This window comes from Aquarana catesbeiana, linkage group LG02 (genome assembly GCF_042186555.1).
Source record: "Aquarana catesbeiana isolate 2022-GZ linkage group LG02, ASM4218655v1, whole genome shotgun sequence".
Classification (NCBI taxonomy): domain Eukaryota; kingdom Metazoa; phylum Chordata; class Amphibia; order Anura; family Ranidae; genus Aquarana; species Aquarana catesbeiana.
This window is the reverse complement of record NC_133325.1, coordinates 27716067-27735953: the sequence shown is the minus strand read 5'-3', so window position 1 is coordinate 27735953 and position 19887 is coordinate 27716067. Positions and strand designations below refer to the sequence as shown.

Below are 19887 nucleotides of genomic sequence, written 5' to 3'. Positions count from 1 at the left end.
GTTGTACAGTTTATAGATCACACTAAAAAGGTGGAAACAGGTTCTGAAATGACTTATCTTTATCTCTTTTGTTTACATCACAGAAACCTGACATTTTAACAGGGGTGTGTAGACTTTTTATATCCACTGTAAAGGTGTCACATACATTGTGTGCCTATGTCACCTGCAGCATGACATTTATTTTTTGAGTTCAGGGTGGAGAACACGAAAAGATAAATCTGCATTTGTTTCCATGACTCTGTCCTTCCTCTGTTCTAGTTATGTGTTCTGTTTGCCCAGAACAAATATCCAAGATTTTGGTGAATAATACTTAGAGGTTATTATATGTCTCAGGGACTCTGGTAATAAATAGAGATCATAACATGACATCATCCCAACAGACTCCACCTAAAACTGAAATGCCCATATGGTGTGGGCATGTTATTAATTTACTATTCTTTCTACCCTCTATAGTTTGGGGTGACTCACCATACTGGGGTGAATCTGGGTCAGATACTCTGCCAACCAGATCCCGTAACTTCTCCACATTCTGCTGCTTCAGGGCAAAGGTCAGAATCACTGATTCGTCACCCGAAAGGCGCTCAGTCTGTGTCCAGCCATCAGGGACCCTGCAAGAGAAAAACAAATGAAATAAAGGAGTTGATAAAGCTTATTATCAGAATTTATTTGACCTATATACACTCTACTTGTAAACAATATGTATAGTAGGTATAAATCATTTAAATACTTACAAAAGTAACTAAGGAAATGATATATATCTTTAATTTAGGTTTACGTGAACCCAATGTTTAATATTTGAAATTTCATGATATTTACCTATATAAGCCCTACTGTAAAACAATGAGCTTACTTTATAGATCCTTGTAAACTTACTTTATGTATCTTTATAACATTGTATACTCAATAAACTTCTTTTGACAAGGAAATAAAGGAGTTGAGATTTCCTATTGAATGTCCAAATACAGAAAGTGAAGATAAATCTCCCCAACTGGACAATTGGGTTAAATTGCTAACTCAATTCCCAGGAATCTAGAGATAAGAAAAATAGGATCCATCCACTGAAACAGGAAACACATGATCCACAATGATAAAATACCAGAATAAAACTAATCGCCTCAATGATGAGAAAGAAATGAAGGCAATCAACATGAACAGGAAGGAAAACTTCAAACCTAGTTTAATATGGATGGGTATACACAGCTTTCCTGGAAGTTTCCTGGATATTCCCCACTCATCTTCCAGCACAGCATATGAGAAGAAAAGGGAAAAAAAAAAAATCACCTACTAAAAGGTAGGACGACTCTGGAACCTTCCTGCTGAAAGCCTGGCCATGGCTGGAGAGAAAGTCTACATGATAATGGTAGATGAAGGCTTGAAAGCGTATCTAGGTGACTGTTTTACAGGTCTGTTCTGGTGGGGCACCACATTTTTTCACAGAGGAGGAGATCAAAGCCCCAGTGGAATAAGCTTTGGTGCCTTGTGGAGGGGTTAGCTGTTGTGCTGCTGGATTTCCAAAATGGCTTTTCTGATCTCTTTGGCTTTTTTTTTTTTTGTAGCTTAATCGCCATTTCTTGGACCAGAAAGCAATACAAATAGGTAGTATGATTTCCTCTAATCCAGGTTTCATAATCTGTAGGTATTGCATAAGGCATCTCCTGACAGACAGACAACGGAATGTCTCTTTTCAATGGCACAGAAGGAGGGTATTACAACTTCTTCAGTTTCATGGAAATGTTTTGCAATGTTTGGTAAGAAGGCTGGATCAGGCTTCAAGATTATTTTATTTGGCAAAAATGAGGCTATAGGGCTGAGACAGAAAGGTCATGCAACTCTCCCATCATTGGATTACTTTTACATAGGCTATCCACCCTTCAGTCCCAGTCTCTGCGGAAAAAAAACAAGGTAGTAAGTTTCTCTGTTGCCTCCTGATAGGCCTAAGGAAACACAATGAAACTGGGACAACTGGTCTGTTCTGATCATTTAAAAATGTGGATCACAAGTTTACAGTTTTTGGAGGGTGGAGCCACTGTCTCATATGTTGTTCTGGAAGACTGCACTCTGCAGCACAACACGATCTAATACTGCTTATATTGGAATGTGCTGCACACAAATGCAACATGTCTTTTTTTTTTTCTTTTTTCTTCAGGTGCAAACTAATGCAGCCCAACGCTCCCGGTGTAAACGGGCCCTTAAAGCCAAACTGAACTTTTAATTCAGCTAAATACATTCTGAGTGCACTAAAACAACATTGTATTTAACCACCTAGAGAAGTAAAAAAAAAAAAAAAAAAAAAAAAACACACACCACACACACACACACACACACACACACACACGGTGGTAGTTTTTTTTTGTAGTCCAGCACTGTTCCTGTGCACAGATTTAAATCTTGTTGCTCAAATATCTCCCAATTTGTCCTTTCAAAGCAATCCTATAACCATGAAAGAGAATCCTCTAGCCAAGTTGTAACTATTTTACATTCTGGGGCAATTTTCTGCCTGTTAGGAGCAGGGGCGGACTGACCATTGAGCCACTCGGGCACTGCCCGAGGGCCCTGGGCCACTAGGGGGCCCCATCAGGGTCACCAGCCTCAGTAAAACCAGGGACAGTATGAATAAATCTATGTTTTTTTTTTTACATCTGTCTGTGTATACTGTGTGTACAGGTATGTGTATACTGTGTGATTGTATACTGTGTGTGTGTATACTGTGTGTCCATGTATGTGTATACTGTGTGTGTGTATACTGTGTGGCCCCATAATCTCTGATTGCCTGGGGGCCCCATAATCTCCTATTGCCGTATTGCCGGGGGGCCCCATGAGTTATCAGTCCGCCCCTGGTTAGGAGTATATGCTGGAAGAAGAAATAGAGAAAGGTGATCCGACTGACCTAGATGGGATAGTGGAATGGCTCTATAGGCTTGCTTAATATTAGAATACACCCTATCCAGTGTGTTTTCACCTCTACTAGCACATCTTACAAACAGATGTAATCTTGGCTGCACCAACCCCAAATTTGCCTTACTGAAATCACCCGCAACTACAAGAACCCCCATCAGGACGTGAACGTTGATACTTGCCTATGACATTTGACAAAATATCGAAAGCCACTGCAGTATCTGCAACTGGCGGTATATACCGCAATAATGATCACCACTGAAAATTCTCTCTGTAAATAAAAAGGTCTACATTTAACCAGCAAGAATTCCAGATCTGGAGAACAGGGAGCATCCTCGACTTTACTGTCAGAACACCAATCAATTTGGACATAAATACAATACATAAGGTGATATGTCACCCCTTATCACCTGTTCTAACCCTAGAAATGCCTCACCACTGTGACGCAACTGTGTGCATTGCATGTGAGTGCATGGCAGATGCGGCGCGGCCCTATTCACTTGAGTGGGTTGCGATTGGAGATGGTCCCGAATGCCGAAGCATTTGCAGCTTAAAGGGGGCAGTTGGAGGACACATAGGTGTGAACAGGGCAGTTGGTTGTCTTTAAAAAGCAGCCACAGATGAGTAGAAAAGCCTGTCCTATGCCAGCATGATGCAGAAAGAGACCCTTGCTCTCTGTGCCGAAGCAGTGGTCTATCTGCTGAGGTCCAACACACCCTCTACTGAGTCAAAGCCAGAGCTCTAAAATCATCAGGGGCTTTGGTCTTTTGAAGCTATAGGTCAGTGGTGGTTGACCTAAAAACTTAAGAGGGCCTCAAGTGCAGCCCCTGGCACCTCCAGAGGGTTGCGCGATAGCAGCGCATTTTTTGCATGCCAGCGTTCAACAATGTTGGTCTTCCTGCATTTTTAAGTGGATTGCAATGGACACTAAAGATGGAGTACAATAACTCCAAGCATTGGTGTCAGTGGATGTAATCATTACCTCCAATATTGGTGTCAGTGAGTGCAATATTAACCACCAGCATAGATGTCAGTGAGTTTAGAAATAACCCCAACATCACTGTCAGTGAGTGCAATAATGAACCCCAGCACTAGTGTCAGTGAGTGAAATAATGAACCCCAGCACTAGTGTCAGTGAGTGAAATAATGACCCCCAGCACTAGTGTCAGTGAGTGCAATAATGACCCCCAGCACTAGTGTCAGTGAGTGCAATAATGACCCCCAGCACTAGTGTCAGTGAGTGAAATAATACCCACCAACATCTGTCAGTGAGCTCAATAATAGCCCCCAGCACTAGTGTCACTGAGTGCAATAATGACCCCCAGCACTAGTGTCACTGAGTGCAATAATGACCCCCAGCACTAGTGTCACTGAGTGCAATAATGACCCCCAGCACTAGTGTCACTGAGTGCAATAATGACCCCCAGCACTAGTGTCACTGAGTGCAATAATGACCCCCAGCACTAGTGTCACTGAGTGCAATAATGACCCCCAGCACTAGTGTCACTGAGTGCAATAATGACCCCCAGCACTAGTGTCACTGAGTGCAATAATGACCCCCAGCACTAGTGTCACTGAGTGCAATAATGACCCCCAGCACTAGTGTCACTGAGTGCAATAATAACCCCAATACTAGCGTCAGCGAGTGCAATAATAACCCCCAGCACTAGTGTCAGCGAGTGCAATAATAACCCCCCAGCACTAGTGTCAACGAGTGCAATAATAACCCCCAGCACTAATGTCAGTGAGTGCAATAATAACCCCCCAGCACTAATGTCAGCGAGTGCAATAATGACCCCCAGCACTAATGTCAGCGAGTGCAATAATAACCCCCAGCACTAATGTCAGCGAGTGCAATAATAACCCCCAGCACTAATGTCAGCGAGTGCAATAATAACCCCCAGCACTAATGTCAGTGAGTGCAATAATAACCCCCAGCACTAATGTCAGTGAGTGCAATAATAACCCCCAGCACTAATGTCAGTGAGTGCAATAATAACCCCCAGCACTAATGTCAGTGAGTGCAATAATAACCCCCAGCACTAATGTCAGTGAGTGCAATAATAACCCCCAGCACTAATGTCAGTGAGTGCAATAATAACCCCCAGCACTAATGTCAGTGAGTGCAATAATAACCCCCAGCACTAATGTCAGTGAGTGCAATAATAACCCCCAGCACTAATGTCAGTGAGTGCAATAATAACCCCCAGCACTAATGTCAGTGAGTGCAATAATAACCCCCAGCACTAATGTCAGTGAGTGCAATAATAACCCCCAGCACTAATGTCAGTGAGTGCAATAATAACCCCCAGCACTAATGTCAGTGAGTGCAATAATAACCCCCAGCACTAATGTCAGTGAGTGCAATAATAACCCCCAGCACTAATGTCAGTGAGTGCAATAATAACCCCCAGCACTAATGTCAGTGAGTGCAATAATAACCCCCAGCACTAATGTCAGTGAGTGCAATAATAACCCCCAGCACTAATGTCAGTGAGTGCAATAATAACCCCCAGCACTAATGTCAGTGAGTGCAATAATAACCCCCAGCACTAATGTCAGTGAGTGCAATAATAACCCCCAGCACTAATGTCAGTGAGTGCAATAATAACCCCCAGCACTAATGTCAGTGAGTGCAATAATAACCCCCAGCACTAATGTCAGTGAGTGCAATAATAACCCCCAGCACTAATGTCAGTGAGTGCAATAATAACCCCCCAGCACTAATGTCAGTGAGTGCAATAATAACCCCCCAGCACTAATGTCAGCGAGTGCAATAATGACCCCCAGCACAAGTGTCAGTGAGCTCAATTATAACCCCCAAGACTAGTATCGGTAAGTGCAATAATAGCCCCAGGATTGGTACCAGTACTATTACGCACCCCCACATTGGTGGTCAGTGGCAGTACAATTTAACCCCCCTCTCATTGGTGGTCTATTACACTGATATTCAACCCCCACACACATTGGTGGTCAGTGACAGTGGGAGATAACCCTCCCTGCATTGCTGGTGAATGTAACCCCCACCCCCTTGCATTATGGTCAGTGAAAGTTAATCCCCAGGGCCCTGGTGGTCATGGAAATGAAAGGTAACCCTCCATCACCCCCCTTCGGTGATCACTTACCCATCACATTCTCCTTTGGCGCCATCTCCCCCCCGGCCAGGATTTTGCTTGTACTGTGGGGGGAGATGGCTCCACCCACAGGTCAGTCTCTCTTTCTCATTCAGTGAGGGAACAAAGCGAGCGTTGCGCTGCCTGGCACCCCACTGCCACTTACTGTAGCCTGCAGGCCCCATACAGAGGGCTGGTAGGCTGAATGCAGTCTGTGGGCCACGTGTTGGGCACCAGGGCTAGGGCTCTGTTCTGTGATGTACCCGGAATGTATTTAATGATTTGAACTGAGAGTTGAATTAGGCTTTGGTCACAAGTGAGCTCTGGAGGTGGCCTCTACCCAAGTTTGGGCAGATGCAGGGTAATTCTGAAGTGACAACACCGACCTGAGACTCTGTTCCGGCTCCAGGTAGACCCAACCTTCCCCGACCGCCAAATCCACCCCGAGGACCACCAGCAGCAGAATCCTGGGGGAAGAAAACAAATCCTGGGATTACCTTGTGAGGTCACCGAAAATGCATCTCCCCGAGGTGAGAAATACACGTACATCAGATGGAGAGACAAGGATTATATGTAGAATGATAGCTACCAAAGAGACATAGAAACTTATATGAAGATGGATTCAGATTACTTTATTAATCACAGGCAATGAGTCCATGTATAGTATATAGAATGATAGAGGTACTAATATTATATACACACACACACACAACTATCAGCCATAACATTATGACCACTGACAGGAAAGTGAATATTGATTATCTTGTGATAATGGTAGGGCTGCAACGAACGATTATTTTCATAATCGATTAGTTGGCCGATTTTTTTTTTTTTTAAGGTTATTAACCGAAACAATAAAGTGTGGTGTATAATTTAGTTAATATGTAAAGTTTAAAAAAAAGGCAATTTATTCCTAAATATTTTTATACGCAGGGGTTAATATAAATAACCAACTATATGGTTGGTGAGTAAAATCTTTAATCCTCTCTGAAAATAACAGACAGAAGAGATATACTGTATATACTATTAGAGGTTGAATCTGGACTCAGATCATTTTTTTTTTTTATTTAAAGAAAAATAAATTCTAGACTGTTTTGCAGATTTTCAAACAGAACTGTAATATTACATGCTTTTCTGAAGCTTCTCCATTGAAGTATATTGAACCAAAAAAACACCCTTTCCAAATACACAGCAGCTGAAAAAAGCATAGATGTGAACGTTAAATGAACTGTAGTGTATTTCTGCAAAAAGCACCACAAAACACATGGGTGGGAACCAGGCCTAAGACATTTAGTAACATAATGGAGTTTAAAAAAAAAAACAAAACAAAACAAAACAAAAAAAACTTGTTTTTTTACTGTGCAACAGTGAAAGTAATATTTACAGTAGAGATTATTTGCTCTTTTTGTACTATATAGGGATAATTTTAGCTTTTTTAACCCCATTATGTTACTGGCCGATTAATCGATTATGAAAATAGTAATTGATTAATTTCATAATCGATTAGTTGTCAATTATTTTATTAGTTGTTCCAGCCCTAGATAATGGCACCTGAAAGTGGGTGGAATAGATTAGTCAGCAAGTGAACATGTTGTCCCTGAAGTTGATGTGTTAAAAGCAGAAAAAATAAAATAAATAAAAAATAAAATGGGCAAGTGTAAGGATTTGAGTGACTTTGACAAAGGGATAGATTGTAATGTCTAGACCAGCCGTTCTCAACCTTTTCAACACAGAGGAACCCTTGAAATAGTTCTCCGGTCTCAGGGAACCCCTGCTAAAAATTTGAAATCTACAACTCGTGATACATTAGTGTGATGGTCAGTGGGAAGAACAGTCCTTACACTTGTGGTCATTGGGAAGAATTCCACCCTTACAGATAGTTAAAAAGATCAATGGTGTCAGTGGGAACTTATCTGAGAGGCAGAAATTGCCCAATGCTGAAGGAACCCCTAACAACCTCTGGAGGAACTCTGGTGGAGAATCACTGGTCTAGACGACTGGGTCAGAACAACTCAAAAAATGCAACTCTTGTGGGATATTCCAGGTCTGCATTAGTCAGGACTGACCAAAAGGGGTCCAAGGAAAGAAAACCGGTGAATTGTGACAGGGTCATGGGTGGCCAAGGCTCAATGATACACATGGGGAGGCTGGCCTCTGTAGTCTGATCTACTAGAGGAGCTACTGGAGCTTAAAATTGCTGAAAAAGTGAAGGCTGGTTCTGATAGAATGGTGTCAGAACTAGGTCCGAAACAACTAATCGATTAATCGACAACTAATTGATTATGAAATGAATTGATTACCATTTTCATAAATAGATTAATCAGGCAGTAACATAATGCAGTTAAAAAAAACCTAAAATTAGCCCTTTTATAGTACAAAAAGAGCAAATAATCGCTACTGTAAATATTACTTTCACTGTTCCACAGTAAAAAAAAAAAAAAATATCCACTTACAGTAGTGATTATTTGCTCTTTTTGTACTATAAACGGGCTAATTTTAGTTTTTTTTAATCCCATTATGTTACTAAACGTCTTAGACCTGGTTCATACCTATATGTTTTTTGCAGAAATGCACTACAGTTCATTTAACATGGTTTCCTATGGGTCACATTCACGCTTTTTTCCAGCTGCTGCATATTTGGAAAGGGTCAAGGACTTTTTTCAACGCAAAAACTGCTTTTTTCGTTCAATATACTTCAATGGAGAAGCTGCAGAAAAGCATGTCATTCGTTTTTACTGCAATTTGTGTTTTTTATTCTGCCCAACAACAAACTGGCCAAAAAAAAAAAAAAAAGCATAAAAAAATGCAAATCGCAGCAAAATCACGTGTGCAAAAATCAAAATGCACAGCAAAAAAAACACTGCAGAAACAGATCATAAGCAAACTGCATAGGTGTGTACCGAGCCTTATGCTGGCCACACCGATCAACTTTTAGACGAGAATATTTATACGAAAAATCTTTGTATATTCGCTGAATGAAAGAATGTTGTTATAAATTTTCTCTTGCTTTTAACCACTTCAGCCCCGGACCATTTGGCAGCTCAACGACCGGAGGACTTTTTACAATTTGGCACTGCGCTGCTTTAACTGGTAATTGCGCGGTCATGCAATGTTGTACCCAAACAAAATTTGCATCCTTTTTTTTCCCCACAAATAGAGCTTTCTTTTGATGGTATTTGATTGCCTCTGTGATTTTTATTTTTTGCACTATAAATGGAAAAAGACCAAAATTTTTTTTAAAAAAATTATATTTTCTACTTTTTGTTATAAGAAAAATCCAATAAACTCAATTTTAGTCATATATTTAGGCCAAAACGTATTTAGCCACATGTCTTTGGTTAAAAAAAAAAAAAAAAAAAAAAAAAAAAAAATGTAAATAAGCGTATATTTATTGGTTTGCGCAAAAGTTATAGCGTCTACAAACTATGGTACATTTTATGGAATTTAGTTTAGCTTTTAGTTCATGATGGCCCATCTCATTTCTTGAGGTGCTAAAATGGCAGCTAAAGTACAAACCCCCAAAATTACTCCATTTTGGAAAGTAGACACCCTAAGGAAATTGCTAAGAGGCATGTTGAGCCTATTAAATATTTTATTCTTTTGTCCCAAGTGATTGAATAATGACAAAAAAAAAAAATTACAAAAAGTTGTCACTAAATGATATATTGCTTACACAGGCCACGGGCAGATGTGGAATTGCACCCCAAAATACATTTTGCTGCTTCTCCTGAGTATGGGGATACCACATGTGTGGGACTTTTTGGGAGCCTAGCCGCGTACAGGACCCCGAAAACCAATCACCGCCTTCAGGATTTCTAAGGGCGTACATTTTTGATTTCACTCCTCACTACCTATCACAGTTTTGAAGGCCATAAAATGCCCAGATGGCACAAAACCCCCAAATGACCCAATTTTTTTGCACAAAGTTGTCATTAAATGATATATTGCTCACACAGGCCATGGGCATATGTGGAATTGCACCCCAAAATACATTTAGCTGCTTCTCCTGAGTATGGGGATACCTCATGTGTGGGACTTTTTGGGAGCCTAGCCGTGTACGGGGCCCCGAAAACCAATCACCGCCTTCAGGATTTCTAAGGGCGTAAAGTTTTGATTTCACTCCTCACTACCTATCACAGTTTTGAAGGCCATAAAATGCCAAGATGGCACAAAACCCCCCCAAATGACCCCATTTTGGAAAGAAGACACCCCAAGCTATTTGCTGAGAGGCATGGTGATTATTTTGCAGATCTCATTTGTTTTTGAAAATGAAGAAAGAAAAGAAAAATGTATTTTTTTTTCTTTTTTCAAAACTTTGTGACAAAAAGCGAGGTCTGCAAAATACCTCACCTTCCCAATCCAAATGCAGTAAGCCGCCGTACCTAATTGCACCGTCTGAAAACTGAAGGGCTCTGACGATCTCTTCCTGGAATTTAAGGAAGGATCCAGTCCGTCCTGAAGCTCTGTATAGCACATGAGCGTTCAGCAAAGCCAATTGAAATAAATAAACAGACACTTTCTTGTACCAGCGTCTGGCCTTACGGGCAACTAGGTACGGCGCCAATAACTGGTCGTTGAGGTCCACCCCTCCCATATTTTGGTTATATTCGTGGACACAGAGGGGTTTTCTCCACAACACCAGTCACCTTAGAAATTTGGACCGTCGTGTCTGCGTGAAGGGAGGTAAGAACGAAAACATTCTTATTGTCCCTCCACTTCATAGTGAGCAAATTATTACACTTCAAGCAGGCTCTCTCCCCCAGACTAAGTCGGGATTCTACAAGCCGCTGGGGTAAGCCCTGGTGATTAGATCGCACGGTGCTACATGCGCCAATTCCATAATCAAACAAGTGACTAAAAAGTGGCACACTTGTGTAATAATTGTCCACGTACAAATGGTACCCCTTTCCGAATAAGGGTGACACCAAGTCCCACACTATCTTGCCAGCGCTTCCTATGTAGTCAGGGCAGTTTGTCGGCTCTACATGACTATCTCTTCCCTCGTAAACCATAAAACGACATGTATAGCCTGTGGCCCTGTCACAGAGCTTATACATCTTGAGCCCGTATCTGGCACACTTGCTGGGAAGGTACTGTTTGAAAGACAAGCGGCCAGGAAACTTAATCAGGGACTCATCAACGCAGACAACTTGATGGGGAGTAAACAAGTCTGCAAAACGTTGGTTGAAGTGGTTTACGAGGGGCCAAATTTTGTAGAGCCGATCGTATTCAGGGTCTCCACAAGGAGAACAGAGTTCATTGTCATTGAAGTGCATGAACCGCAAGATCTGCTCGTATCGTGCCCTGGTCATGGAAGCAGAGAACAAGGGTGAATGGTAAATTGGGTCAGTGGACCAATATGACCGCAACTTACTCTTTTTATTTATGCTCATGTTGAGGGAAAGGCCCAGAAAGGTCTTAAATTTGGAAACCGTAAATTGGTCTCCAATCTCTGGCAAGGGAGGACTGGGGATTAGCGGCGATGTGTTGACCAGCATACAAACTGCTTTGGTCCACAATAGATCCATAGAGAAAATAAAAATCAAGTGATGTAAAATCAAATGTTTACACCTGAATGCCGGGTTGGCCAGTGAATGGAGGAAGTACGGGTGCTGCAGAAGTGGTGGGTTCCCAATTAGGATTGGCGAATGCAGCAGGAAGGGCACTATGGCCACGACGGGCCTGTGTTCGTCTTCTTGGTGGCAGCGGGACACTACTAGTGCTTGCCACCTCGCCAGCTTGAACTGCACTTATGGGACTCGCCACGTCACCACGTGATACTGCAGTGCTGGTTTGACTACGACCGGGGTGTACTAGGCCGCTGGTACTTGCCAGTTCACCAGAAGGAATAGCGGCACTAGTACTGCTCTGCTCCATACGAGGGACCTGCGGTTCATCAAGGACAGAAGAACATTGGGGTCTGGTACGCCTGACCTTGGCGGAGACCACAACTCCGTCGTCAGAGCTATCTGTCATGGAGCCACTGTCGTCTACAGGATCGTATTCTGAGCCTGAATCTGACAGATGAGGGACTCCTTTTCACTATCTGTCATGCTCAGAAACGTGTAGGCCTCTTCACTAGTGTACCTTCGATTTGCCATTTTGGGCTCTAAATTTAGTGGTTCAGTAGGGAGACTCACAGGTAAAAAGGCTGTCAGCGACTGTATCAAAACGCTACCAAAAAAAAAAATTGTTAGCGATCGTAGGGATCAGGCCTGACTCTGCGAACACTGCAGTTATGCGTTTATTGATTTGTAAGTGACAGTGATCGATCTATACTGCGCTTGGGTGGGCTGGGCTGGGCGGAGGGGCAAAATGCAGGTGCTAGCAGGTATCTGGGCCGATCCCACTAACACTGCGTTTTTGGGAACCCTAAACTGCTGGGGACGCCAGTATAGATCTGATCAGATCAGATTGAACCTAAATACCTACCTGGCTAACTAGCGTCACCTGTGACACTAATACGGCGATCAGAAAAAACATTGCTTAGTGACACTGGCGACAGGGGATGAAAGAGTCCTGCGCCACGGACCGGATGGATCGGAAGTACAGGCTGTACTTTATAAAAAGATAAGTTAGAAGAAAAATAAATAAATAACTAGCCAAAAAAGGAGTGGTGGAGAGGTGGTCTTTCATTTAAGACCACCTCTCAAAAGTGGGTGGAACTCCGCTTTAAGAATAAATTGCCTTTTTTTTTTTTAAACTTCACATATTAACTAAAATTATACACCACACTTTTTTTAAGGTTATTAACCTATTCATGAAAACAATAAATCGGCCAACTAATCCCCACGGAGCAATGGAAGAAGATGTCCTGGCCTGATGAACTAAAGAATGGTTTGAGGAACACAACAAGTCTGATCCATGGAGGCCCCATTTCACAACTTACAGGACTTACAAGTGTTTGTTAAACCCCCCCCAAAAAAAACAAAAAAAAAAAAACCCACGTGATTGTGGGGACGCGGTTTAGGGGGCACATGCCGCACCTGCTGTGGTTGGACGCGGCGGGAGCCAATCAGCGGGTCCGGCAGCCATGGCGACCCCCCGATCCTTCAGAAGAGACACAGGACAGCGGTGTGCCGATGAAAACAAAGCACGCCACTGATCTTCCAAGGAGTAAACATGAAAGATTGTTTTTCAGCTAAGCTTAATCACGATCTCTCTCTTCCTCCAGTGAATCCACCCCCCCCCCCTTCCCCACAGTCAGAAACACCTCCCAGGGAACACATTTAACCCCTTGATCATCCCCTAGTGTTAACCCCTTCCCTGTCAGTGTATTTATACAGTGATCAATGCATTTTTATAGCACCGATCGCTGTATTGGCGTCACTGGTCCCCAAAAAGTGTCATTTAGGGTCAGATTTGTCCTCCGCAATGTCGCTTAAAATCGCAGAGCGCCGCCATTAGCAGTAAAAAAAAAATAAAATAAAAATAAAAAAGTCCCTAAATCTATCCCGTAGTTTGTAGACACTAACTTTTGTGCAAACCAATCAATTAGGGCTGAAACAACTAATCGATTAATCGGCAACTAATCAATTATGAAAATAATTACTATTTTCATAATCGATTAATCGGCCAGTAACATAATGAGGTTAAAAAAAATAAAATGAGCCCTTTATAGTACAAAAAGAGCAAATAATCGCTACTGTAAATATTACTTCACAGGTCTACAGTAAAAAAATGAACCCCTTGCAGTAGTGATTATCTGCTTTTTTTTGTACTATAAAGGGCTAATTTTATTATTTTTAACCCCATTATTTTACTAAACGTCTTAGACCTGGTTCACATCTACAGTATGTGTGTTTTTTGATGCTTTTTGCAGAAACGCACTACAGTTCATTTACATGGTTTCCTATGGGACACATTCACATCTATGCTTTTTTCAGACACTGCATGTTTGGAAAGGGTCAGGGACTTTTTTTTTTTTTTTTAACACAAAAGGGTGCTTTTCTGGTTCAATACACTTCAATGGAGAAGCTGCAGAAAAGCATGTAATGTGTTTTTGCAGCAATTTGTGTTTTTTAATCTGCCCAACAACACATTGGCCAAAAAAATGCAAAAACACAAATTGCAGCAAAATCACGAGTGCAAAAATCAAAAAGCAGTGCAGAAACAGACCACAAGCAAACTGCATAGTCCATGTACCGAGCCTTATGCTGGCCACACGGATCAATTTTCAGACGAGAATATTCAGACGAAAAATCTTTGTACATTCGAAAGAATGTTGTTTGAAATTTTCACTTGCTTTTAACATTTCTGTTTAAAATGAATGTAATCTCTGAATGAAAACCACATACACTGTCTGAAAATTCCTTTGACCAAGTAGTTTTCTATTATTTCGAAAATTTTCCCGTCACTGTGGTTGAAAATGAACGTCAATCTGACCCCACTAACAATTAGAAAATCGAAAACGAACGTTCTTAACCACTTAAAGACCAGCCTCGTTTTGGATTTTAGGTGTTTACATGTTTAAAACAGGTTTTTTTGCTAGAAAATTACTTAGAACCCCCAAACATTACATATTGTTTTTTTTCTAACACCCTAGAGAATAAAATGGCGGTCGTTGCAATACTTTTTTTTGCACCGTATTTGCGCAGCGGTCTCATAAATTGTTACCCAACATGTCACGCTTCAAAATTGCGCCCGCTCGTGGAATAGCGTCAAACTTTTACCCTTAAAAATCTCCATAGGCGACGTTTAAAAAAATTCTACAGGTTGCATGTTTTGTGTTACAGAGGTGGTCTAGGGCTAGAATTATTGCTCTCGCTCTACCGGTCGTGGCGATACCTCACATGTGTGGTTTGACCACCGTTTTCATATGCGGGTGCTACTCGCGTATGCGTTCGCTTCTGCGCGCGAGCTCGTCGGGACAGGGCGCTTTAAAATTTTTTTTTTTTTATTATTTATTTTACTTTATGTTATTTATTTTTTCACTGTTTTTAAAAAAAAAATAAAAATTGGATCACTTTTATTCCTATTACAAGGGATGTAAACATCCCTTGTAATAGAAAAAAGCATGACAGGTCCTCTTAAATATGAGATCTGGGGTCAAAAAGTCCTCAGATCTCATATTTAGACTAAAATGCAAAAAAAAAAAAAAAAAAAAAAAAAAGTCGTTTAAAAAAATGACACAAAAAAAATTGTGCCTTTAAGAGAAGTAGGCGGAGCCGACGTAATGACGTCGCTCCGGCCGTCACATGGTATAGAGACGGGTGGGGGCCATCTTGGCCTCACTCGTCTCAGTACCTCAGCGGTGACAGGTCCCGATCTCCTCCGCCGCTACCGACGGCTCCGGTAAGCGGCGGAGGGCGCGGAGGGAGGGGGGGTGGCACCTCTCCCGCCGCCGATAACGGTGATCTTGCGGCGAACCCGCCGCAGAGACCACCATTATCGTGTACAGAAACGCCGGCCCTAAAGATGGATACCTCGGTTGTGGCAGCAGCTGCTGCCGTTACCGAGATATCCATCTTTAAAAAAATTACGTATATATACAGTGGCCGGTCGTGAAGTGGTTAAAATTACATTTTTTTTTTGAAGGAAGACATTGTTTGTTTTTTTTAATACAAAAATTTGATCTCAGAGTCTGATATTTACCAGATTCACCCTTTAATAGTATATACAGTATATCTCCTCTAATAGTATATACAGTATATATCTCTTCTGTCTGTTATTCTCAGAGTGGATTAGAGATTTTGCTCCCTAACCATACAGTTGGTTACCACTGCATAGACATATTTAAGAATAAATTGCCTTTTTAAAAAAAAAAAAAAAACAAACTTTACATATTAACTAAATTATACACCACACTCTCTTTTGAGGTTATTAACCAATTAATCAAAACAATAATAGGCCAACTAATCGATTATGAAAATAATCGTTAGTTGCAGCCCTACAATCAATATACGCTTATTGGGATTTTTTTACCAAAAATATGTAGCAGAATACATATTGGCCTAAACTGATGAAGAAATGTGTTTTTTTTTTTACATTTGTTTTGGATATGCATTATAGCAAAAAGAAGAAAATATTGTTTTGTTTTTTTTTTTTCAAAATTGACGGTCTTTTTTTGAATAGCGCAACTACCACCAAAAGAAAGCTCTGTTTGTGGGAAAAAAAAAGGACATCAATTTTGTTTGGTTACAACATCGCAAGACCGCACAATTATCAGATGCAGTGCTGTATTGCAAAAAATGGCCTGGTCATCCACAGCTCTTCTCTCTCTCTCCCTCACCCCCTAAGTTTAAGTCTTTTCTAAAAACGAGGCTTGCAAATAAATTTTTAGGGCAATCTTCAGGCCGGTCACGTGACTCACAGCTGCTTTACATCTCCGAGACAGGGCTTGTGCGGGAGAGGCTGAGCGGCCACGTGACCTCCCTAGCTGACGTCAGAGAGAGCCCCTCCTGCAGTAGCCATGTATCGAAGCTGTATAGTGGCCGCAAGTCACGTGACCGGCCTGAAGATTTCCCTAAAAATGTATTTACAATCCTTGTTTTTAGAAAAGACTTACACAGTGTGGTATGCTGGCCTATAATAGAGGGACTGGCAGTGTTTTAATATTTTGAGATAACAAACACTTTAAAGGATCTGCTACTGAAGGCTTGGTGCCAGATACCAAAGCATACCTTCAGAGGTCTAGTGGAGTCCATGACTGGATAGGTTATGGTGGGTGATCCTAATGACATGGCTAATTGGTGTATATTTACACACATATAAAATTATAGAGGAACCATCTAAAATGATAAATGTATATTATACATAGAATACCTGAGGACTACAATATGATATCATTTCACCCAACATGTTGCTGTATGTACTATTTGTTTTTTGATGTTGAAAGAAAAAATATATGTAACTTTTGGGGGAAAAAATATCTAAATAAAGAATGCATTGCAATTGCATATCTAAAATTATAGATATGTAGGTTACATAGCATAATAGAGTTACTGCAGTATAGGAGGAAGGGCTGCACAACATATATAATATATTTTTTAAATATTATATATAATTCATTGTGTGACTTGTGTCCCCGCTCCCTCCTGGTAGTGGGATGCTTGTATCTGTCCCCACCCCCCAGCTGGCAGAGGGGGAGCTTGTGTCTGTCCCTGCCCTCCGGTTGGCAGAGGGGGTGCTTGTGTCTGTCCCCACCCCCCAGCTGGCAGAGGGGGAGCTTGTGTCTGTCCCTGCCCTCCGGTTGGCAGAGGGGGTGCTTGTGTCTGTCCCCGCCCCTCCAGGTAAAGTGGCACATATGTCCTTGCCCCCTCCTGCATTAAAAAAAAAATATATCTAGAGTTATAGATATATTGGGGTTGATTACTAAAGGCAAAAAGACTGTGCACTCTGCAAGTGCAGTTACTCCAGAGCTTAGTAAATGAGCAGAACCTCTGCTGACTTCCATCATCCAATCATGTGCAAGCGTTTTATTTTTATTCTAAACATTTTCCTGGGATACTGGTTGTGTGGATATTCAGTATGGGCCTCAGGTCACCGACTCCTCCTGGTAGAGTGGCATTTATGTCTCCGCCCCCTCCTAGTAGAAGCGGCTCTTGTGTCCCCGCCCCCTCCTAAATTTGAGGCCAATCACACGCCTCCCTGACACGGCATGATGGATAAGTATCTGCTTGTATTTCTCAACATTGAGGACACCATTGATCCTGACCAAATCTCCAGCTCCATTTGCAGAAATGCAGCCCCAAACTTGCATGTAACCTCCACCATGCTTCACAGTTGCCTGCAGACACTCATTGTACCATTTTCTAGCCCTTCCCACAACAAACTGCCTCTTGCTACAGCCAAAAATTTCACAATTTGACTCACCAGTCCAGGGCACCTGCTGCCAGTTTTCTGCACCCCAGTCCCTATGTTTTCCCACATAGTTGAGTCGCTTAGCCTTGTTCCTACATTGGATTGATGGCTTTTTGGCCACATTTTTTCCATGAAGACCACTACTGGTCAAACTTCTCTGAACATTAGAATGGTGTACCTGGGTCCTACTGGTTTCCTCCAGTTCTGTGCGGATGGCACTGCTGGACATCTTCTGATGTGGAAGGGAAGTAAGCATGATATGTCTTTCCTCTGCTGTATTAAAACTTCCTGGCTGACCACTGTGTCTACAGTCCCCAACATTGCACGATCAATGGTGTCCTCAATGCTGAGAAATACAGGCAGATACTTATCCATCATGCCGTATCAGGGAAGTGTGCAATTGGCCCCAAATGTATTGTGCAACAGGACAACCACCCCAAACATACAGCCAATGTCATTAAGAACGATCTTCAGCATAAAGAAGAACAGGGAGTCCTGGAAGTGATGGTTTGGCCCCCACAGGGCCCTCTTTCCAACATCAATGAACAATTAAAATACATATTTTTGAAAGCATTCTTACTTTCCAGCATTTCTTCACACCTGCCTATAACGTTTGCACAGTACTGTATATATAGGAGGACAGACAGAGGGAGACATGTATATAATATATAAAGGGGGGAGAGTGAGAGTGTATATATATATAAAGGATGAACGCATATAATATATAAAGGGCGGAGGGAGGGATGTATATAAAATATATACAGAAGTACAGACTGAGGGAGATATATATATATATATATATAATAACTGATAGAGGGAGTAATGTGTGTGTGTTATATATATATATATATATATATATATACACACACATCCCTCCATCTGAGATAGATATATATATATATATATATATATACAGACAGATGGATGGATGGAGGAATATATACACACACTATATAGGAGGACAGACGGAGGGATATACATATAACATATATGAGGACAGAGTTACCGCGGCGACATGGCTCCAGCAAGTGATCTCTCTCTGGGGTTGTTTGTTACATTGTATCTCGGTCATGTCCTGTCTAGCCCCTCCCCACTGGGTGTAAATCATGTGACAGTCAGCTGACAGCAGATCAGTCACATTGAACTCTGACCAGTCATCCTGACTCTATTAGAGGTGGAGCGGTAATCACATGACCCACGATGTATATACTGTATGCACAGAGGAGGGACAGAGGGGATCAGGGGAGCTGTCCGAGGATCCCTGGTTATCACACATGACTCCCCTCTGTGTCACATGCAGTGCTAACTCCTACTGTCCTCACTGGAGGAATTTCCATAATGATCGCTGCAACAATGTATAAGGATTGTCTATAATAAACATTTTCTTACCAAAGAGATACCATGCATGGCAATAAAACATTTACACACTGCTCCCCTCCCTATACACACTGCTCCCCTCCCTATACACACTGCTCCCCTCCCTATATACACTGCTCCCTCCCTATAAACACTGCTCCCCTCCCTATATACACTGCTCCCCTCCCTATATACACTGCCCCCCTCCCTATACACACTGCTCCCCTCCCTATATACACTGCTCCCCTCCCTATACACACTGCTCCCCTCCCTATACACACTGCTCCCTCCCTATAAACACTGCTCCCCTCCCTATATACACTGCTCCCTCCCTATACACACTGCCCCCCTCCCTATACACACTGCTCCCCTCCCTATATACACTGCTCCCCTCCCTATATACACTGCTCCCCTCCCTATACACACTGCCCCCCTCCCTATACACACTGCTCCCCTCCCTATATACACTGCTCCCCTCCCTATATACACTGCTCCCCTCCCTATACACACTGCTCCCCTCCCTATACACACTGCCCCCCTCCCTATACACACTGCTCCCCTCCCTATATACACTGCTCCCCTCCCTATATACACTGCTCCCCTCCCTATACACACTGCTCCCTCCCTATATACACTGCCCCCTCCCTATATACACTGCTCCCCTCCCTATATACACTGCTCCCTCCCTATACACACTGCTCCCTCCCTATACACACTGCTC

The 19887-nt window shown here is 42.1% G+C and overlaps 1 protein-coding gene across 2 annotated transcripts in view; it reads right to left on the bottom strand.

Annotated features, from left to right (window-relative positions):
- Positions 1–18962, bottom strand: part of TPP1 (tripeptidyl peptidase 1) — a 72664-nt gene extending 53702 nt beyond the window's left edge. For both annotated transcript variants that reach the window (XR_012241444.1, XM_073612696.1), the window contains exons 1-3: positions 18817–18962; positions 6395–6475; positions 469–608 (exon numbers count right to left, since the gene is read on the bottom strand). Coding sequence is in view for 1 of the 2 variants with exons in the window: in XM_073612696.1 (XP_073468797.1) it covers positions 469–608; positions 6395–6475; positions 18817–18827 (232 nt within the window). In the remaining variant the exon portion in view is untranslated. The remainder of the gene's footprint in view (positions 1–468; positions 609–6394; positions 6476–18816) is intronic.
- Positions 18963–19887: the final 925 nt, after the last annotated feature.